The 15,044-nt window shown below is 49.8% G+C and overlaps 1 protein-coding gene across 1 annotated transcript; it reads right to left on the bottom strand.

Moving 5' to 3' along the window:
* Positions 1-864: 864 nt before the first annotated feature.
* Atp4b (ATPase H+/K+ transporting subunit beta) lies at positions 865-9,836 on the bottom strand. The gene is made up of 7 exons (XM_034520703.2): positions 9,695-9,836; positions 6,433-6,561; positions 4,488-4,601; positions 4,174-4,373; positions 3,329-3,385; positions 2,140-2,250; positions 865-1,286 (listed from the first exon to the last, which is right to left on the bottom strand). Exons 1-7 carry the CDS (start codon positions 9,804-9,806, stop codon positions 1,125-1,127), a joined length of 885 nt encoding a protein of 294 aa, XP_034376594.1. The 5' UTR covers positions 9,807-9,836; the 3' UTR covers positions 865-1,124.
* Positions 9,837-15,044: the final 5,208 nt, after the last annotated feature.

Genomic DNA, 15,044 nt, shown 5'->3' on the forward strand with positions numbered 1-15,044 from the left:
TGTAATAACATGGGAAGTGTAATAACATGGAAGTGTAAATAAACCCTTCCGCCCCCCAATTTGGTTAGTGTTTCACCATAGCAATAATAACCCTAACTGAGACAGAGGGCTGGATGTTTTATTTGGCTTGGTCAAATCTCTGGATTGTTTGCTATTGGAAGTGAAGCTGATGCTTTCTCCAATTCTTATGTTACTTTAAAATATTCAACAGGGTGTGGAACATGAAAAGGGTACACAGATTAGTCTGTGTAGATACATGTGTGTAGGCCTTACACCCCAGGAAGCTCTGTACCTGGTTACATTTTGTGTGTGTGCGTGCGTGTGTGCATGTATTCATGTGTGTGTCTGTCCTCCTGAGATGTGTTCTGTTTAGGCTGGGAAAAGACAAATGCAGACACTTTTATTCTTCGGCTTCATGGGAAGGAGGCAATATGAAGTGTGGACATTTTTTAAGGAAAGGGCCTGAGACCTTGGAGGCTGAGACAGGAGGTGGCAACAGAGTGGGTCTATGGGCAAAGTGGCAGGCTGTGTGGGTTCCTCTAAGCACCCCTGCACCTTACTTCATCTCTGAGATGCCTGACCCCAGTGGCTGAGGTGCCAAAGACACTTGTGTTGTGACCCAAATTACGGAAAGGCTTTAAACAAAAGAGTGCTCCGTTCTTAGTAAAAATGTCCCCTGGGTCAAGAAAGACATGTCTTTTTCACACAGAATAAGAATAACTTTAATATAGTTTGTTTTGCTGGCGTAGGGACTGTGGTCTCAGAAGCACAAACTGGAGCTGTATCATGCCGGGGTGACTAGTGTTACACTGATAATGGACCCATAGTTCATATTGAAGTGCAGGACAGACAAATGATCACAGGACAGAAATGCAGACAGATGGGTCGTCCCTTAGTGGTAGCCGGACTCTGGGTTCCCGCTTAACCCCACAGCTACGATAGGACTGCAAACATGTGAGGGTTCAGTACAAAACTGGTGATGCTCAGGGCTGGCTGGGCAGGAGCACTTCCTGGTGTCAGGAGATGGGCAGTGGAGTCAGCTCTGAACCCGCAGAAGATGTGCAGTCAGGAAGAGTGGTCCATCCGTGTCCACCCATCTGAGGGGTGGATACCACGCCCACTTCTTACTTCTGTATTGTAAGTTTGAACTCCACCTTCCCTTCATAGGGGTCATGGGGATTGTTGAAGGTCACGTGGTCTGCCAGGATCTTGCACACGATGAGGACTTGTGTGTTCTTGGGGATGTTGAGGAGCTTGGCTGCCACTAGGGGGTTGCTGTAGTGGGGCTGAAGTGGAAGCACAGGGGATGAGATGCTTGGTAAAGCCCTGATGTTAAGGAAAACAAGGCTAACTGAGGAAGGGAGGGGCAGGCATAAAGGACTCCTCTGTGGGTCTGTCCTGGGGTCAGGCCTGTCTGGTCCAAAGGAGCCCTTGGATCACAGAGCGGCTGGCTTCTGCCCACAGAGCAGTTAGGAGCACTGACTCTCAGGACTCCAGATGGCAAACAGCCCGTGGAAGCAGCATGGAGAGAAGAATCACTTTGGAGGGATTCTCAGACGCTAGAGGATGTGGGAGACCCTGCACCCTAAGGGAATCAGGCCCATATCCATGGCTTTTAGGGGGGTGCATTTTTAGGTGGATACAAGAAGTGTTTAGGATTGGCTAAGTCATGCCTTTCTTTTGTTCATTTTCTTTCTTTGTTTCTTGTTTGATTTTCTTTTTCCAAAATAGAATCTCGCCTGGCAGTGGTGGCGCACGCCTTTAATCCCAGCACTTGGGAGGCAGAGGCAGGCGGATTTCTGAGTTCGAGGCCAGCCCAGTCTACAGAGTGAGTTCCAGGACAGCCAAGGCTATACAGAGAAACCCTGTCTCAAAAAAAAAAAAAAAAAAAAAAAACCAAAAAAAAAAAAAAAAAAAAATCTCATGCAGCCCAGATTGGCCTTGAACTTGCTATGTAGCCAAAATGACCTTGGGTTCACGATCCTCCTGCCTCCACCTCCCAACTGCTGGTGAGATCACAGGTCTGTACACCACTTTGCTCTGCTCCCCCCTCTTAAACAAAAAATAGAAAATGGCTTCCCTGTTGCTAAGTCTGAGGTAATTCAGCAACTGCCCTGGGGCAGAGTGAAGCAGACCTACCTGTGCTTTCTTGCCGTAGTAGGGGAAGTAGTGGAGACTGAAGGTGCCATTGGGGGGGTAGTACTCGACCTGCAGGGGTTCAGTGTCCTTCCGGGGCTTTTGGGGATCATCCTGGGGAGAAGAGGCCAGAGCTGAGTCTGATAGGTGCTGGGGCACATGTTCAGTTGTATACAAGTTCACATGTGAGTTGTGTGTGTACTGTGTGTCACACACTGGTACCAATGCCAGTGATCACACAACATGTATTTACATGTTAGTGCAATAGGGTTAGCCTTGGCATCTAGTCAGCTTTCGTAGTTAGGGCTGAGAGCCTAGCAAGAACATAATTCCTCAGAACGCTGAGCCTCAGGTTCTCCTCATCCCACTTGTCTCATCTTAGAGTCCTGGCTGAGCGATGGAGCTGGGGAAGCCGGTGTGTGCTTGTTAGCATCCGAGAGGGACGCTCCGACAAGTCCAAGACCTTGTCTGCCTGAGGCAGGTTCAGATACTCGGCAGGTCTCTAGAATGAGTATAAATACATGTTCCTAGGATCTGTTTTCTTTCAGATCTGCCCAATGAGTAGCTTACACTCAATAAGGAACTCAGGTTAGCTTGTGTGTGGCAAAATAGTAATAGTAATAAAATAATAATAATAATAATAATAATAATAATAATAATAATAATAATAATGTGAAGACCATGCCTGAAGCCCTTGGGACAGAGCTCTGGGGGACAGATGTTCCCGGATCACTCATGGACATGCCCTTTTGATGTATCAGCAGGAGCTCAGAACTGAAAACAAGCCTTGGAAACATTTAGTGAAGGCTAGGAAACATTTAGTGAAGGCTAGGCCTTGGAAACATTTAGTGAAGGCTAGGAAACATTTAGTGAAGGCTAGGTCTAGTATTTGATATTACTTAGCCCTTTTCTAAGAGGTTTCTCTGAGATCCATGCCACCTAAGTAGACATGACAAACCCTGTTAAACAACTATGCTGTTGGTGATCTGGAATGTTTTCGTAAACAGTGTAGAAGGTGGGTCACCACATCAATGCCGGGCTTTCTGAAGCCATGGCTCTAGCATTGTCCCTCTGTGTCGTCACTCCTGGCAACAGTTAATGAGGTGACAGTTGGCATGTTTCCAGGGTTAACTTGGGTCCCATCCCCTGCCCCACCCCTGCCAGCCCCACCCGGCCCCACCTCTGTGCTCACCTGGAAGGTGCAGTCCACTCGGGGAGCTGTGTTGTTGCTGGGGAGGAACTTGACAATCTAGAAGAAAGGGTGCCACGTGCCCCTGATGTGCGGGTGGACACTTGCACATGCTTCTGAGCCATTACCCCATGGTACCACAGTGGAGGAGGGCAGCTGGCAGTGGTAGAGCTGAGGTAGAGGGCCCTAGTCACTGGCACCATGCGCATGCCTGCTGTGGTGATTAGCAGCCTTCCTGGCTGCAGACCAGATCTACCTTCTGCTCTCAGTGGGGCCTCCACATTCTCACATCCTTTCCTAGACTGCTTGACCCTCAGTGGTGCCTTCTGAGCTCTGGCAGGAGTGTCAACTGGGACATGGGCCTGCGGAGTCCTGATCCCAGCCCACTTGCCAGGCAGCTCTGGGGAGAGCTCCCAGCCATGGGGCTTCATGGTTGGTTCATTGCATGTGTGGGGGGTTTTCTAAGGTTCTGTAAAGTGAAGTAGGCAGTGAGGCCAGTTGGGCTGTTATCCACCACTTGGTCTCTTCAATGGTGACCTGAGTCCCTATCATCTGAGTGCCACTCGGCTCGACCATGTTTCTGCCTCTTGCTTACTGTGTCTGTGTTCTTAGGGCATTGACGGGACTTGCTGTCCCTTGGCTTCTGATACCACCAGAACCTCAGTGATTCCTATAGGACTGACCCGGAAAGACCCCGAAAGACTCCTGTTTCTGACACAGAAGGAGCAAAATAAATTTGTATTTAACATGATAAAAAATGTGTGGTCAGGGTGGGTAGGTGAAGGGCCCAGCCTCCATGGTTGAGTGTGAGGAGGGGCCATCTCCAAAGCAGGGCCCTTGTAACTCACCCTGTTCATTTTAATAATGAAGCAGGGCTTCCCCTCCTCGAAGCCGAAGCTGGGGTCCACCAGGCCTGAGCAATTTTGTAGCATGTCTGCAGTGAACTTGCAGGAGAACTTGGTATGGTTTGGAGCCGCAAAGCTCTCCTGGAAGAAGTACTTTTCAGATGTGCAGTTGATGCTGTCCTGCTGGGATGCTGGGGTGTAGCCTGTAGAACACACACCCTCTCAACAGCCAGCCCCCCACTGTCTGTGAAGGGGGTCACGTGTCCCCAGAGACTCTCTTAGGAGGCAGACACGCTGCTATGTTTGTGGTCACTCACCTGCTAAGAAGCTGTGGAGGGTGTGGGTGAGGCCGGCCCAGGAGCTGTTTTCAGAGACGTTGTAGGAAATCTGCAGCCCTCTGTCCCCGTATGTGTCAGGTCTCAAGGTCACCCCTGCCAGGAAAGAGCACCTCCTGGATGGGTTTCTCCAAGTACTCACACTGAGCCCTTGGCTTGGAGGTTGTTTAGACTCACACAAGCACCTCGGTTAGAGTCAGGTCCTCACCCTCCTTGGTGGGAGCTGTAGAACAGACTCCCTGTTGTTGCTGCCCGAGCTGAAGAAGCTTGGCAAGAGCACCCTAAAGAAGGGCCCAAGGCCTCTGAGGACACCAGGCCTGGGGCCCAAGACCTCTGCAGAGTATAGCACAGTGGTCACGAAGGCCTGTCCTGTGCCTGAGACTCTGGATGTCCAGACCCAGCAATAGTGACATTTGCTCCATAGGAGACTCTGAGCCTGGGGCAGTGGGGATAGGGGTGGGTGGGTCATGAGCAGGATTGGTGCAGTGGATGCTAACCTCTGGGGAGGGTCTCCTAGCCTGCAGGTGGGTCCCCAAGGGAAAGCTATCTGAACACACATCATATTTTTCACTTGGGAAACTCAGGCTGTGGCTCACACCGTTAGTCCCAGCGCTTGGGAGTCAGAGGCCAGCCTGATCTACATAGAGTTTCGGGATACCCAGGGCTACATAGATTCTGTCTCAAAGGAAAAGAATAAAAGGTTTTTCATTTGGGGGCTGGGGAAATAGCTTAATGTTTAAGAGCACTGGCTGCTCTTCCAGAGGACCCTGGTTAGATTCCCAGCACCCACATGGTAGCTTACAACCATCCGTAACTCAGGTTCCAGGGCATCTGACACCCTTTTCTGGTCTCTGCGGGGACTAGGCACACATATGGTGCACAGACAGACATGCAGGCAAAACACCCATGCACACAAAACAAAAAAACCAAAAATGTAAAAATATTTTTTTCACTTATGCGGTGAGGAGGCTTAGCAGGTAAAAGGGAACTTGCCACCAACCCTGACGGTTTGAGTGCGGTGCCTGGAACCACACAGTGGGAAGACAGAACCAACCCCCGATGATCACCTACGGCCGTACACTCGCACACACAAACAAATACTGTAAAAAAAAAAAAACTTTAAAAACACTTCACTGATTGTTTACATGCAAAAGCATTTTGTTGTATAAAGAGTTATGTTTTAAAGAGAGAGGGAGATATCAGCGAGTCACTGCAGTCTGCTGTCCATCCGCTGGGGGCCATCTTGGTTCTACTAACCGACAGACAGGAAGTAAGGCATGTGAGCCTATGGTACAATCTCATACACAAGTGGCAGGAGTCTCATACACCCTGGCCCTCGGGCTTTCTCTGGTGCTGGTGCACACTTTCCTGAGTTCACATCAAGTCATGCGTTCTTTCCACAAACACCACGTGGCCTTTGGCTCCGAGTAAGCTGTCACGTGCTCAGCCCTTCCATGTTGCTGGCTTTCTGTTTCTGGGAGCCAGGACTTTGTTGTTTTTATGGGTGTTATGTAAAAAGCAGCTGTATGGGCCTTAAAGGGGAAAGGACTTGTTTTTCATGTTTCTCAGCCTCAGATGGCTGGGCTTCCTCTCTTTTCTCTTCCATCCCAGGAACTAATGAGCCAGGGGGTGTTTCCACCCTAGATCCTTCTGCTGGGATCACCAGGCCTACTCCTTGCCAGCAGCCTGTTGTGTACCCTCCCAGGTACTCGCCTCTGTGTGCATAAGCATGTAACATGAATGCAAAGATTCTTGTCTCTGTGACCCTCCCGCTGAAGCCCCTCCTATTACATAAAACTAGACTTTGCAATTTGGGGTCATCATTCCTCTCAGGAATCTGTGGGGCCCCCTGTCCTGGGTGTAGGGAGAAAGGTACTCTGCTGTTTTGTTGCCCCACGAGCGTTGCTGAAGCCCTCCTGGTGCTTACCTGGTGACTTTAACTGGTCCTGGTAGTCTGGGGTGTAGGGGTCAATGGTTTGCATCAGCACATAGATGCACAAGGCGAAGAGGCCAGTCATGACCACATAGAAAGCTGCGTAGTACAGGCTGATCCACACTGTGAGGAGAGAGGTGAGGGGAGCCACCTGAGTCATGGTACAGAGCCACCGCTTTCTCCATCTGCAGCCCCCAGCACAGGTGGTGCCGGGCAGTGCTCTCATGATGCTGTCCCATCAGCACCTCTACCTAGTTCCAGAACTTTCTCATCCAAGCGGAATCCCTGAGCTCTCTTGTACCTCCTTACCTGCACTCCCTAGCCCCGGAACTCAGTGGGAACTCAGGGCACGTGCGTGGCCTTGCGTGGTTCCTGTCACTGCCCTTGCACATTAGTGACAACTCTGTGTGCTTGGTGTACTGACCACCATAGCCACTGCCAGCAAGGCTGGATCCCAGAGCCTGTCCTTCCATACCCTGGAGTTCCTACTGTTCCTTACATTACAGGAAGACACAGGCAGCTGCTGGCTAAGGAGATCCCCAGTGCATGACCCAGTTGGGTAGGGCTGTGGCTGAGTATGTATCTGTTTGTACCGAGGACCTGGCAGGAGTTTGGGCATGCTGCGTGGCCATAGCTCTTGCAGTCCCCGACACTGTTGCTTCAAACATTAGGTGCAGAGGAGCCATGATTAGCAGGGAGTATTCCAACCCGGCTGGTTCCAACAGGACGTGACCCAGGCTCTGTGGCTCCTGACAACTTCCTGGGTGCTATTCCTTTCAAGTCTGATCCGCGCTCCTCTGGGGCACAGCCTTGGACTTGGGAGACTGTGAAGTGCCCAATTTCTAGCTAAGAAGCATGCTAAGAAATGTGCTGGCAGAAAAGAAGTCTTTTGTGTTGCCTTTGACTTTGGCTTCCTGGGAAGATCTCTAAGAACATGGGTGCTCCTTCTGAATGCATGACATGGGTGTGGCTTTCTCTCTGCAAGTCATTCTCCAAGGACCCCCCCCCCAAATGACTGAAGAGCAGGCCTGAGTCAGTGGGGATGAGAGACAGTGGGGAGGTCACAGACTAGGGGCCAGCTGTGGGACTGACAAGGCCTCCCTGGAGGGCCAGAGCAGCAGTGGCTTGTCTCAGAACTCTGGTTCCACGGAGACCCTGGACTCTTCTTGGGTTTGGCTGTGGTAGCATCCCATCGCCTGGCCCTGTGCTTATAGGATTGACAGGGTTGTACACCCACTTAGCTGCATGGTCTACAGGGGTGAATGCACAGCATATTCAGAAAGGGCCAACAGAGGGACAGTTCCCATTGGAGGACTGACATGCTCACTACAGTTCCCACCTGTGGTCTCTGGCCAACTCATCTTCCTTCCTGGGACCTGAGCTCCTACAGGGAGGACCCTCAGCTTTGCTGCCTGTTCATCCTCCCTCACAGGCCCACGTACTGACTTATCAGCTTGAGCCAGAGCTCAACATCTCCAGACGAAGGATCCCCCCAACCGTGCCACCATCAACACCGATTCCTCATGTGAGCAATGCCATGGAACCTCACAGCCCGAGAGCCACTGTGGGTAAGAGTTCCATGTCACACAGAGAAAGAGTGTGGCCCAGGTGGCAGGGTGTGCCCCAAGTCACTGAGACTTATGATGCTGTTCTCAGTCTATGGTCTCTGCCCCCATTTCCTCTGTGCGTGCCTCCTCCCCTAAGAGTGACTTGGCTTCTGTCATTTCACTGGAATTATGCTTTCTTCCTGAGGCGGTCATCACCAGACACGGAGTTCATGTCTTCTAATCAGGCTGTGAAACCATTCCAGAAAGTTCTGAGTGGTGTTACAGTCATCAAGGAGGGTATAGCTGGCAACCCTCACTCCCTCTGTCATCTGCCGTCCTTCTTCAGGTGACCCACTTCCTGGGATGATCCCAGTACCAGCTCTGCTTCTGTGTTTCCCACTGGTGTACTGTGTTTTCCCTTTTTTCTCCAGCTTGGAACTGACTGTATTTTCCTAAGGGACTCAGGGATGCTTTCTGCCCTAGGAGGTCTCAGAGGCTTGAGAAGAATGTGCCATATCTCCTTCTGCATGGCCAGTGTATGTTTTTCATGTAGCAGTATGTCCAAGCTGAGCTGAGGCTAGTTAAATCATTCCAGAGATGAATCATCAGATCTCACCCTCTATGAGTCTCTCATCTCAGTTTCCAAGCCCCCCAAGCCCCCTGAGATGGGTCTTCGAGGATCAGCCAAAATAGCCTTTAATTTGTGTGCAGACCTCTAGGACCTTGGACTATAGCCCCGTATGGCTGCTATGAGAGCACAGAAGGACAGGCCCTGGGACCTGCCTTCTAAGGAGTAAGGTGGCACATATCCTGTGTTTGAATTCTTCAGAGGTATGGCCCTGCAAAATCCTCAGTGAGCTCCTCCACACTGTCTGTGACTCCCACGCCAGGGGTCCTGGCAAACTTGAAAGATACTTACTCTTCGGGGTCTCAGGAATACTTCATGTTTGTAGAGGAGTTACTCTGTGAGGGGATATCTTGAGCAGGTGCATGGCCTCCTGTCAGTGAGGACTTTTCTTCTCCTACAGTGGCCCCAGAAGGAAGTCCCCCACCTCCCAGGTCACCACAGGGCAGCCATATGAAAGGAGCTCTGTGGATGTACCTGCCTAGCCTATCGAGTCCATACTTCAGAATGATAGCTACAGAGGGCCATTTTCAGATACAGCCTGGAAATCAGGGACATCTCCAAGTACGCCTGGCGTGTTAGAGTCTGTCACGGCAACTGTCACGGCAGACTAAGATCACTGAATAAATCCCTACCTCTCAAATGACCTGAACAAGAAACTACCACCACTTCCTATAACTTAAAAAATAATTACTTTCAGAAATTGGTTTTTCCAGACAGGGTTTCTCTGTGTAGCCCTGGCTGTCCTGGAACTCACTCTGTAGAGCAGGCTGGCCTCGAACTCAGAAATCCGCCTGCCTCTGCCTCCCAAGTGCTGGGATTAAAGGCGTGCGCCACCACTGCCCGGCCAGAAATAGTTTTGAAATGCTGTTTCTAAATTATGGATGAAGTTAGGGCCAGTCTCCAGCCTGCATGGCAGTCATTCTGGAATCTGAGCTGCAGGGCCATGTGGGGACCCTGGCTTCCTGATGAGAGGTGAGACATGGCCTGTAGTGTATTTCCAGGTGTCCCAGCAGGGCCTGGGTCCTGCTGGATGGTAGCCCTCTGCCTCACTCCATGCCCCCTTCACATGGCCCACACCTACCCCACCGGGCTGGGGTGCGGCCCAGCATCTGCCCAGTATCCGGGTTCCAACAGTAGTGCCGAAATTCGGCCATGCGTTGGCTGCATGACTTCTTCTCCTGCAGGGCTGCCATGTCCTCGCCTGCTTGCCTGGACTGGGCCCAGGAAGCATCCTCTAGGGTTTATAGTCTCCTCTGTATGAGGTCAAAGGCATCAGAGCCTGCTATCAATTCCCCACTATCGCCTCTACAAACATAAGGGAGGGTCAGGGCTTGCTTGCTATCTGCCCTCTGTTGTCCCCGAAGTCAGTGGGTCCTTGGGCTACCCTTGCCTGACAACTTAATCTACCCCAATGGCAGCTGAGGGGAAGCCTTTCTGATATGAACAGCCTCTGGGTTGTGCCTCACATCCCCTTTTGGAGGGAAAACACAGGTGTGCAGGTTCTAGGTCAAATGCCCCAGGCCTGAGACCTGCTGCCTCACCTTGGGACTTTGAACTGCTTCCTCTAGACTCCCCTCCTCCTCAAGATGGTGGAGAAGGTGCTTGAAGTGTGCCCACAACTACCTGGAGTGGTCCTGTAGTCCTGTCCTCAATATTCTCTCCTGTGGATGGTGGTGGGGACAGAGTCACAGAGGGACTGGCTAGAACAGCAGCGAAGGACAGCGGTGAACACAGGCAGAGGTGCTGTCGGGGATGGAGTGTGTCTTCAAGCCTCTGCCATCAGGATAATGCTTTCCTGCTCTTTGCTGGTCATGGGACTGGAGCGCCTTTAAGATTCCTTATGTCTGCAGAGGAGCTCCCACTCACATGTTCTGTCTCAGCTTCTCGCTGATGAGGTTCTGATGTTGGAGCTACAGAGAGGAGGCTCTGCATTTCTCATATCCTGGCGGGCTGTGCTGACAATCTACCTCAGGGTATAACTGCATAACACAGGGCTACAAATGCCAGAAGCCTGGCCCCACCTGCCCCTCTATATGTGTCCCTCTGCCACTGCCCTGTGTTCCAGACGGGAAGAGCTCAATAAATTCTCTGAATGTGCAAGCGACTCGAGTTGAGAGTGGCATCTATTGGCTAGGTGTCTACTTCTGGGAGGGGAGGAGACGCCATGGAGGTGGCATGTGCTCTGCGCCTTTTCAAATGTTCCTAAGACTAAGCCTGTGTGAACGGTCACCACCAGGAACTCATTTATTGTCACTTCTACATAGGCTTTCCCTCCTGGTGACCCATGGGACCAACCTGGCTTCTTTGGGAAGAAGAACAACCCAGAATAACCATGTCACCTTTATTCTGCCCCACCCAATAGGACTTAATTGTCCCCAAACTGGTACTCTAAAATTCAAATGGACTTACGTTATTTAAGCCTGGATGCTTATAACTTCTCAGTGAACCAGTTCTGCACATCCTCTTTGGCACAGACCCACTTAGGATGTTAGGATTTTTTTCTTCATGTCTTTGTTGCTTTTTTTTATTGGATATTATATTTACATTTCAGATTTTATCCCCTTACCCCATTCCCCACACCACCCAGGAACCCCCTATTCCATCCCCCCTCCTCCTGCTTCTATGAGGATGTGCCCCCACCTACTCCCCGACTCCCACCTCCCCACCTCGGTGTCCAGCCTTCACTGGACCAAGGACCTCCTCTCCCACCTATGCCCGACAAGGCCATCCTCCCCTACATAGACAGATGAAGTCATGGGTCCCTCCCTATGTGCTCCCAGGCTGGTGGTTTAGACCCTGGGAGCTCTGGTTGGCTGGTATTGTTGCTCTCCTCATGGAGCCACAAACCCTTTCAGCTCCTTCAGTCTTCTCTCTAACTCCTCCATTGGGAACCCCTTGATCAGTTCAATGGTTAGCTGTGAGCATCTGCCTCTGGGTATGTCAGACTCTGGCAGAACTCTAAGGAGACAGCTACATCAGGTTCCTGTCAGCATGCACTTCCAGCCATCCACATCAGTGTCTACCTTAGGTGACTGTACATGGGATGGATACCCAGGTGGAATGGTCTCCAGACAGCCCCTCCTTCAGTTTTTGTTCCACATTTTGTCTCCATATTTGCTCCCTTGAGTATTTTGTTACTCTTTCTAAGTAGGACAGAGGCATCCACACTTGGTCTTCCTTCTTCATGAGCTTCATGTGGTCTGTTAGTTGAATCTTGGCTATTTCAAGCTTTTGGGCTAATATCCAATTATCAGTGAGTGAATGCCATGTGTGTTCTTTTGTGATTGGGTTACCTCACTCAGGATGATATTTTTTAGTTCCATCCATTTTCCTAAGAATTTCTCGAATTCATTAATTTTAAGGATGTCAGGATTTTAAAAGCAAGTGAATGACAGTGGCTGAGATCTATTCTCAGCCAGCAGGTTTGGAACCTATATGTAGGGACCCAATGGTACCTGTCAACCTGAAGCCCATATATCCACATATGTATACATATATATGTATGTATACACACATGACAGAGAGAGAGAGAGAGAGAGAGAGAGAGAGAGAGAGAGAGAGAGCATTTTATATGAACCTGGATCCAGATATTCAGGGCCTGGAAATTGTGTGTAGGCCTGAAGTCAGATGTATGGACACCTAAATTACCTGGGTGGCTAGAGCTGGCATGTGTAATACCCAAGCCTGGGGACATGAAGGTATAGCCGTTGTCTGTTAGTGAGCATGGAGGTATCTACATGTGAACAAAGTGCTGAGTTATTATTGAACGTTCTAATGCTCCATCTTCCTAACTCCACCTCTGAGTTTCTGGAAGCATGAGTACCACACATGGATTGTCAACGTGACCTGACCATGTGTCTGTGGGGGAGGGGCTGAGGCCTTGGTAAAGGGCAGTTTCCCTTCAGTGTGCTCTGAGAACACAGAACTGTGTGCCCTACCAAAACAGCCCCAGAGAAAAGAGCCCTAGACTTTTACCCCATCTGGAAGTTGTAAAATTCCTCTCTCCTCTACACATGGTGTTTGGGGCCTGAATAAAATTCACAATGATTTTGAATGAAGACATGGCTCAGCGGTTAAGAGCGCTTGCTGCTCTTACAAAGGACCTGGGTTCGGTCCCTGGCATCCACATGGCAGCTTACAGCCTTCTGTAACTTCAGTGCCTGGGGTTCCAATTCTCTCGTCTGACCTGCATGGATGCATGTAGTGTGCACTTATATACATGCATGCACTTATATACATGAATTAACTAGTGCACTTATATACATGTGGGCAAAACACTCATAGGCATAAGAGAAAATTAAATCTTTTTTTTAAAGTGCTGAAAGGAAAGTGATCAAGCCAGAATCCCACATCTAGAAAAAACCTTTAGGGGTAAAGGGAAAATCTAGATATTGGCAAATGAAGGAAAAGGTTAGAGAATGTGCCGCCAGCAGATCTGTCCTCAGAGGGTGACCAGGGGCTCAGTGGTCATGCCATTGTGTCTGGGAGGCAATCTAGATGGGTTCTGATAATAAAGGTGAGGGGGACGGCTTCCTGAGAAGCCACTCAAGCTGTACTTTGCCCTGAGCCGTAAGCAAACCGAATCTTTGGTCTCCTTATTCCTCATTTAGCCCCAAATATGGTTTTGTATGAGGCTAGACTCTCAGGCTCCTTTTGTATGAGGCTAGACTCTCAGGCTCCTTTTGTATGAGGCTAGACTCTCAGGCTCCTTGCCTTGAGCTGTTTGAGAGAAGTAGGAAGATTTTAGGGCAGGTCAGGACCTTATCAAACTGAAGAGAGGAAGAACTTCCTTGAAGTCAGCTTCCTATGTCGGCCTCAGACCCACGGGAAACAGAAATGGAGAGCGGAATCCATGACTGACTGCAAAGCCCTGTCTCCATGCGAGGCACAGAATAGACAGTCTGAGAAATACACCGAATGTCACCCGAGCAGTCAGCCATGCAGGATGCTGGGAAGGAAAGGTCATATGAGAAGTGACCTCTAACAACCCCACAGCGTTATTTCAGCTGGACTTTGACCAGGAGGGGAAAGACCCAAGAAACCACCTGCTGCCACCGACGCTGTGCATTAAACAGGAGCAGGATCCACAGAGAAAGGACAGGAAATTAAAAAGATATCTTAAAGCACATCTCCCACATGACCCTGTTATACCACTCCTGCTTCTGCACCCAGAGGACTCAGCACATCCCAGAGATACCTGCACATCAGTGTTTATTGTAGCTGTAACTCACAATGAGTTACAGGCGCAACCTAAGTGTACACCAGCAGAGGAATGGTTAACGGATATACACAATGGATTTCTGTCAGCTGCAAATTACGTCATTTGTAGGAAGAGATGTAAGTGGACATAACCAAATGTGCTGGCTGGCTTTGTGTGTCGACTTGACACAAGCTGGAGTTATCACAGAGAAAGAAGCCTCCCTTGAGGAAATGCCTTCATGAGATCCAGCTGTAAGGCATTTTCTCAATTAGTGATCAAGGGTGGGAGGGCCCATTGTGGGTGGTGCCATCCCTGGGCTGGTAGTCCTGGGTTCTATAAGAAAGCAAGCTGAGCAAGCCAGAGGAAGCAATCCAATAAATAACATTCCTTCATGGCCTCTGCATCAGCTCCTGCTTCCTGACCTGTCTTGAGTTCCAGTCCTGACTTCCTAACGAACAGCAATGTGGAAGTGTAAGCTGAATAAACCCTTTCCTCCCCAACTTGCTTCTTGGTCATGGTGTTTGTACAGGAATAGAAACCCTGACTGAGACAAATGAATTAATACAGTCTCTAGCACACACACACACACACACACACACACACAATCCCAGACAGTACTCCAGTTCCAGCCAAAGAGAGAACCTGTGGTATGGCCCTGGGTCCAGCCCTGGTGGGATTTGGAACAAGGTGTGCTAAAGGCTTTTCCACCTGGAGATCACATGTAAAACAAAACACGGGCACATTAGTCTTTATTGGTGCTATGTTGACGATATTTTCCACTTCTACAGTAAACCTGCAGATCATTTGTTTACAGTGTTTCCATGATTATTTTGTTTTGTTTTGTTCTGTTTGTTCGAGACAGGGTTTCTCTGTAGCCTGGCTATCCTAGAACTCCTTCTGTAGACCAGGCTGGCCTTGAACTCACAGAGATCTGCCTGCCTCTGCCTCCTGTGTCCGGGGATCAAAGGTGTGCATCACCATGCCCGGCTTAGTTCCATGGTTTGTAAGAACTGTTTTATTACAGGTTCCCTTATGCTGTATCACACCCTCGCCAGAAGTAACCGTCTGCTTGTGGGTAAACACTGCCCTGCTCTGTGCTCTCCTGTATGAGTCTATTATACTTGTAAATTTAGACACAACCAGTCAGTCCTCTGCTAGCAAATTCCAGAACCCCAAGAGAAATAGTGTGTTATAGTATTGTTGGAGAAAGAGGCACTGTGTCCTTGGAAAT

This window comes from Arvicanthis niloticus, chromosome 16 (genome assembly GCF_011762505.2).
Source record: "Arvicanthis niloticus isolate mArvNil1 chromosome 16, mArvNil1.pat.X, whole genome shotgun sequence".
NCBI classification, from domain to species: Eukaryota; Metazoa; Chordata; class Mammalia; order Rodentia; family Muridae; genus Arvicanthis; species Arvicanthis niloticus.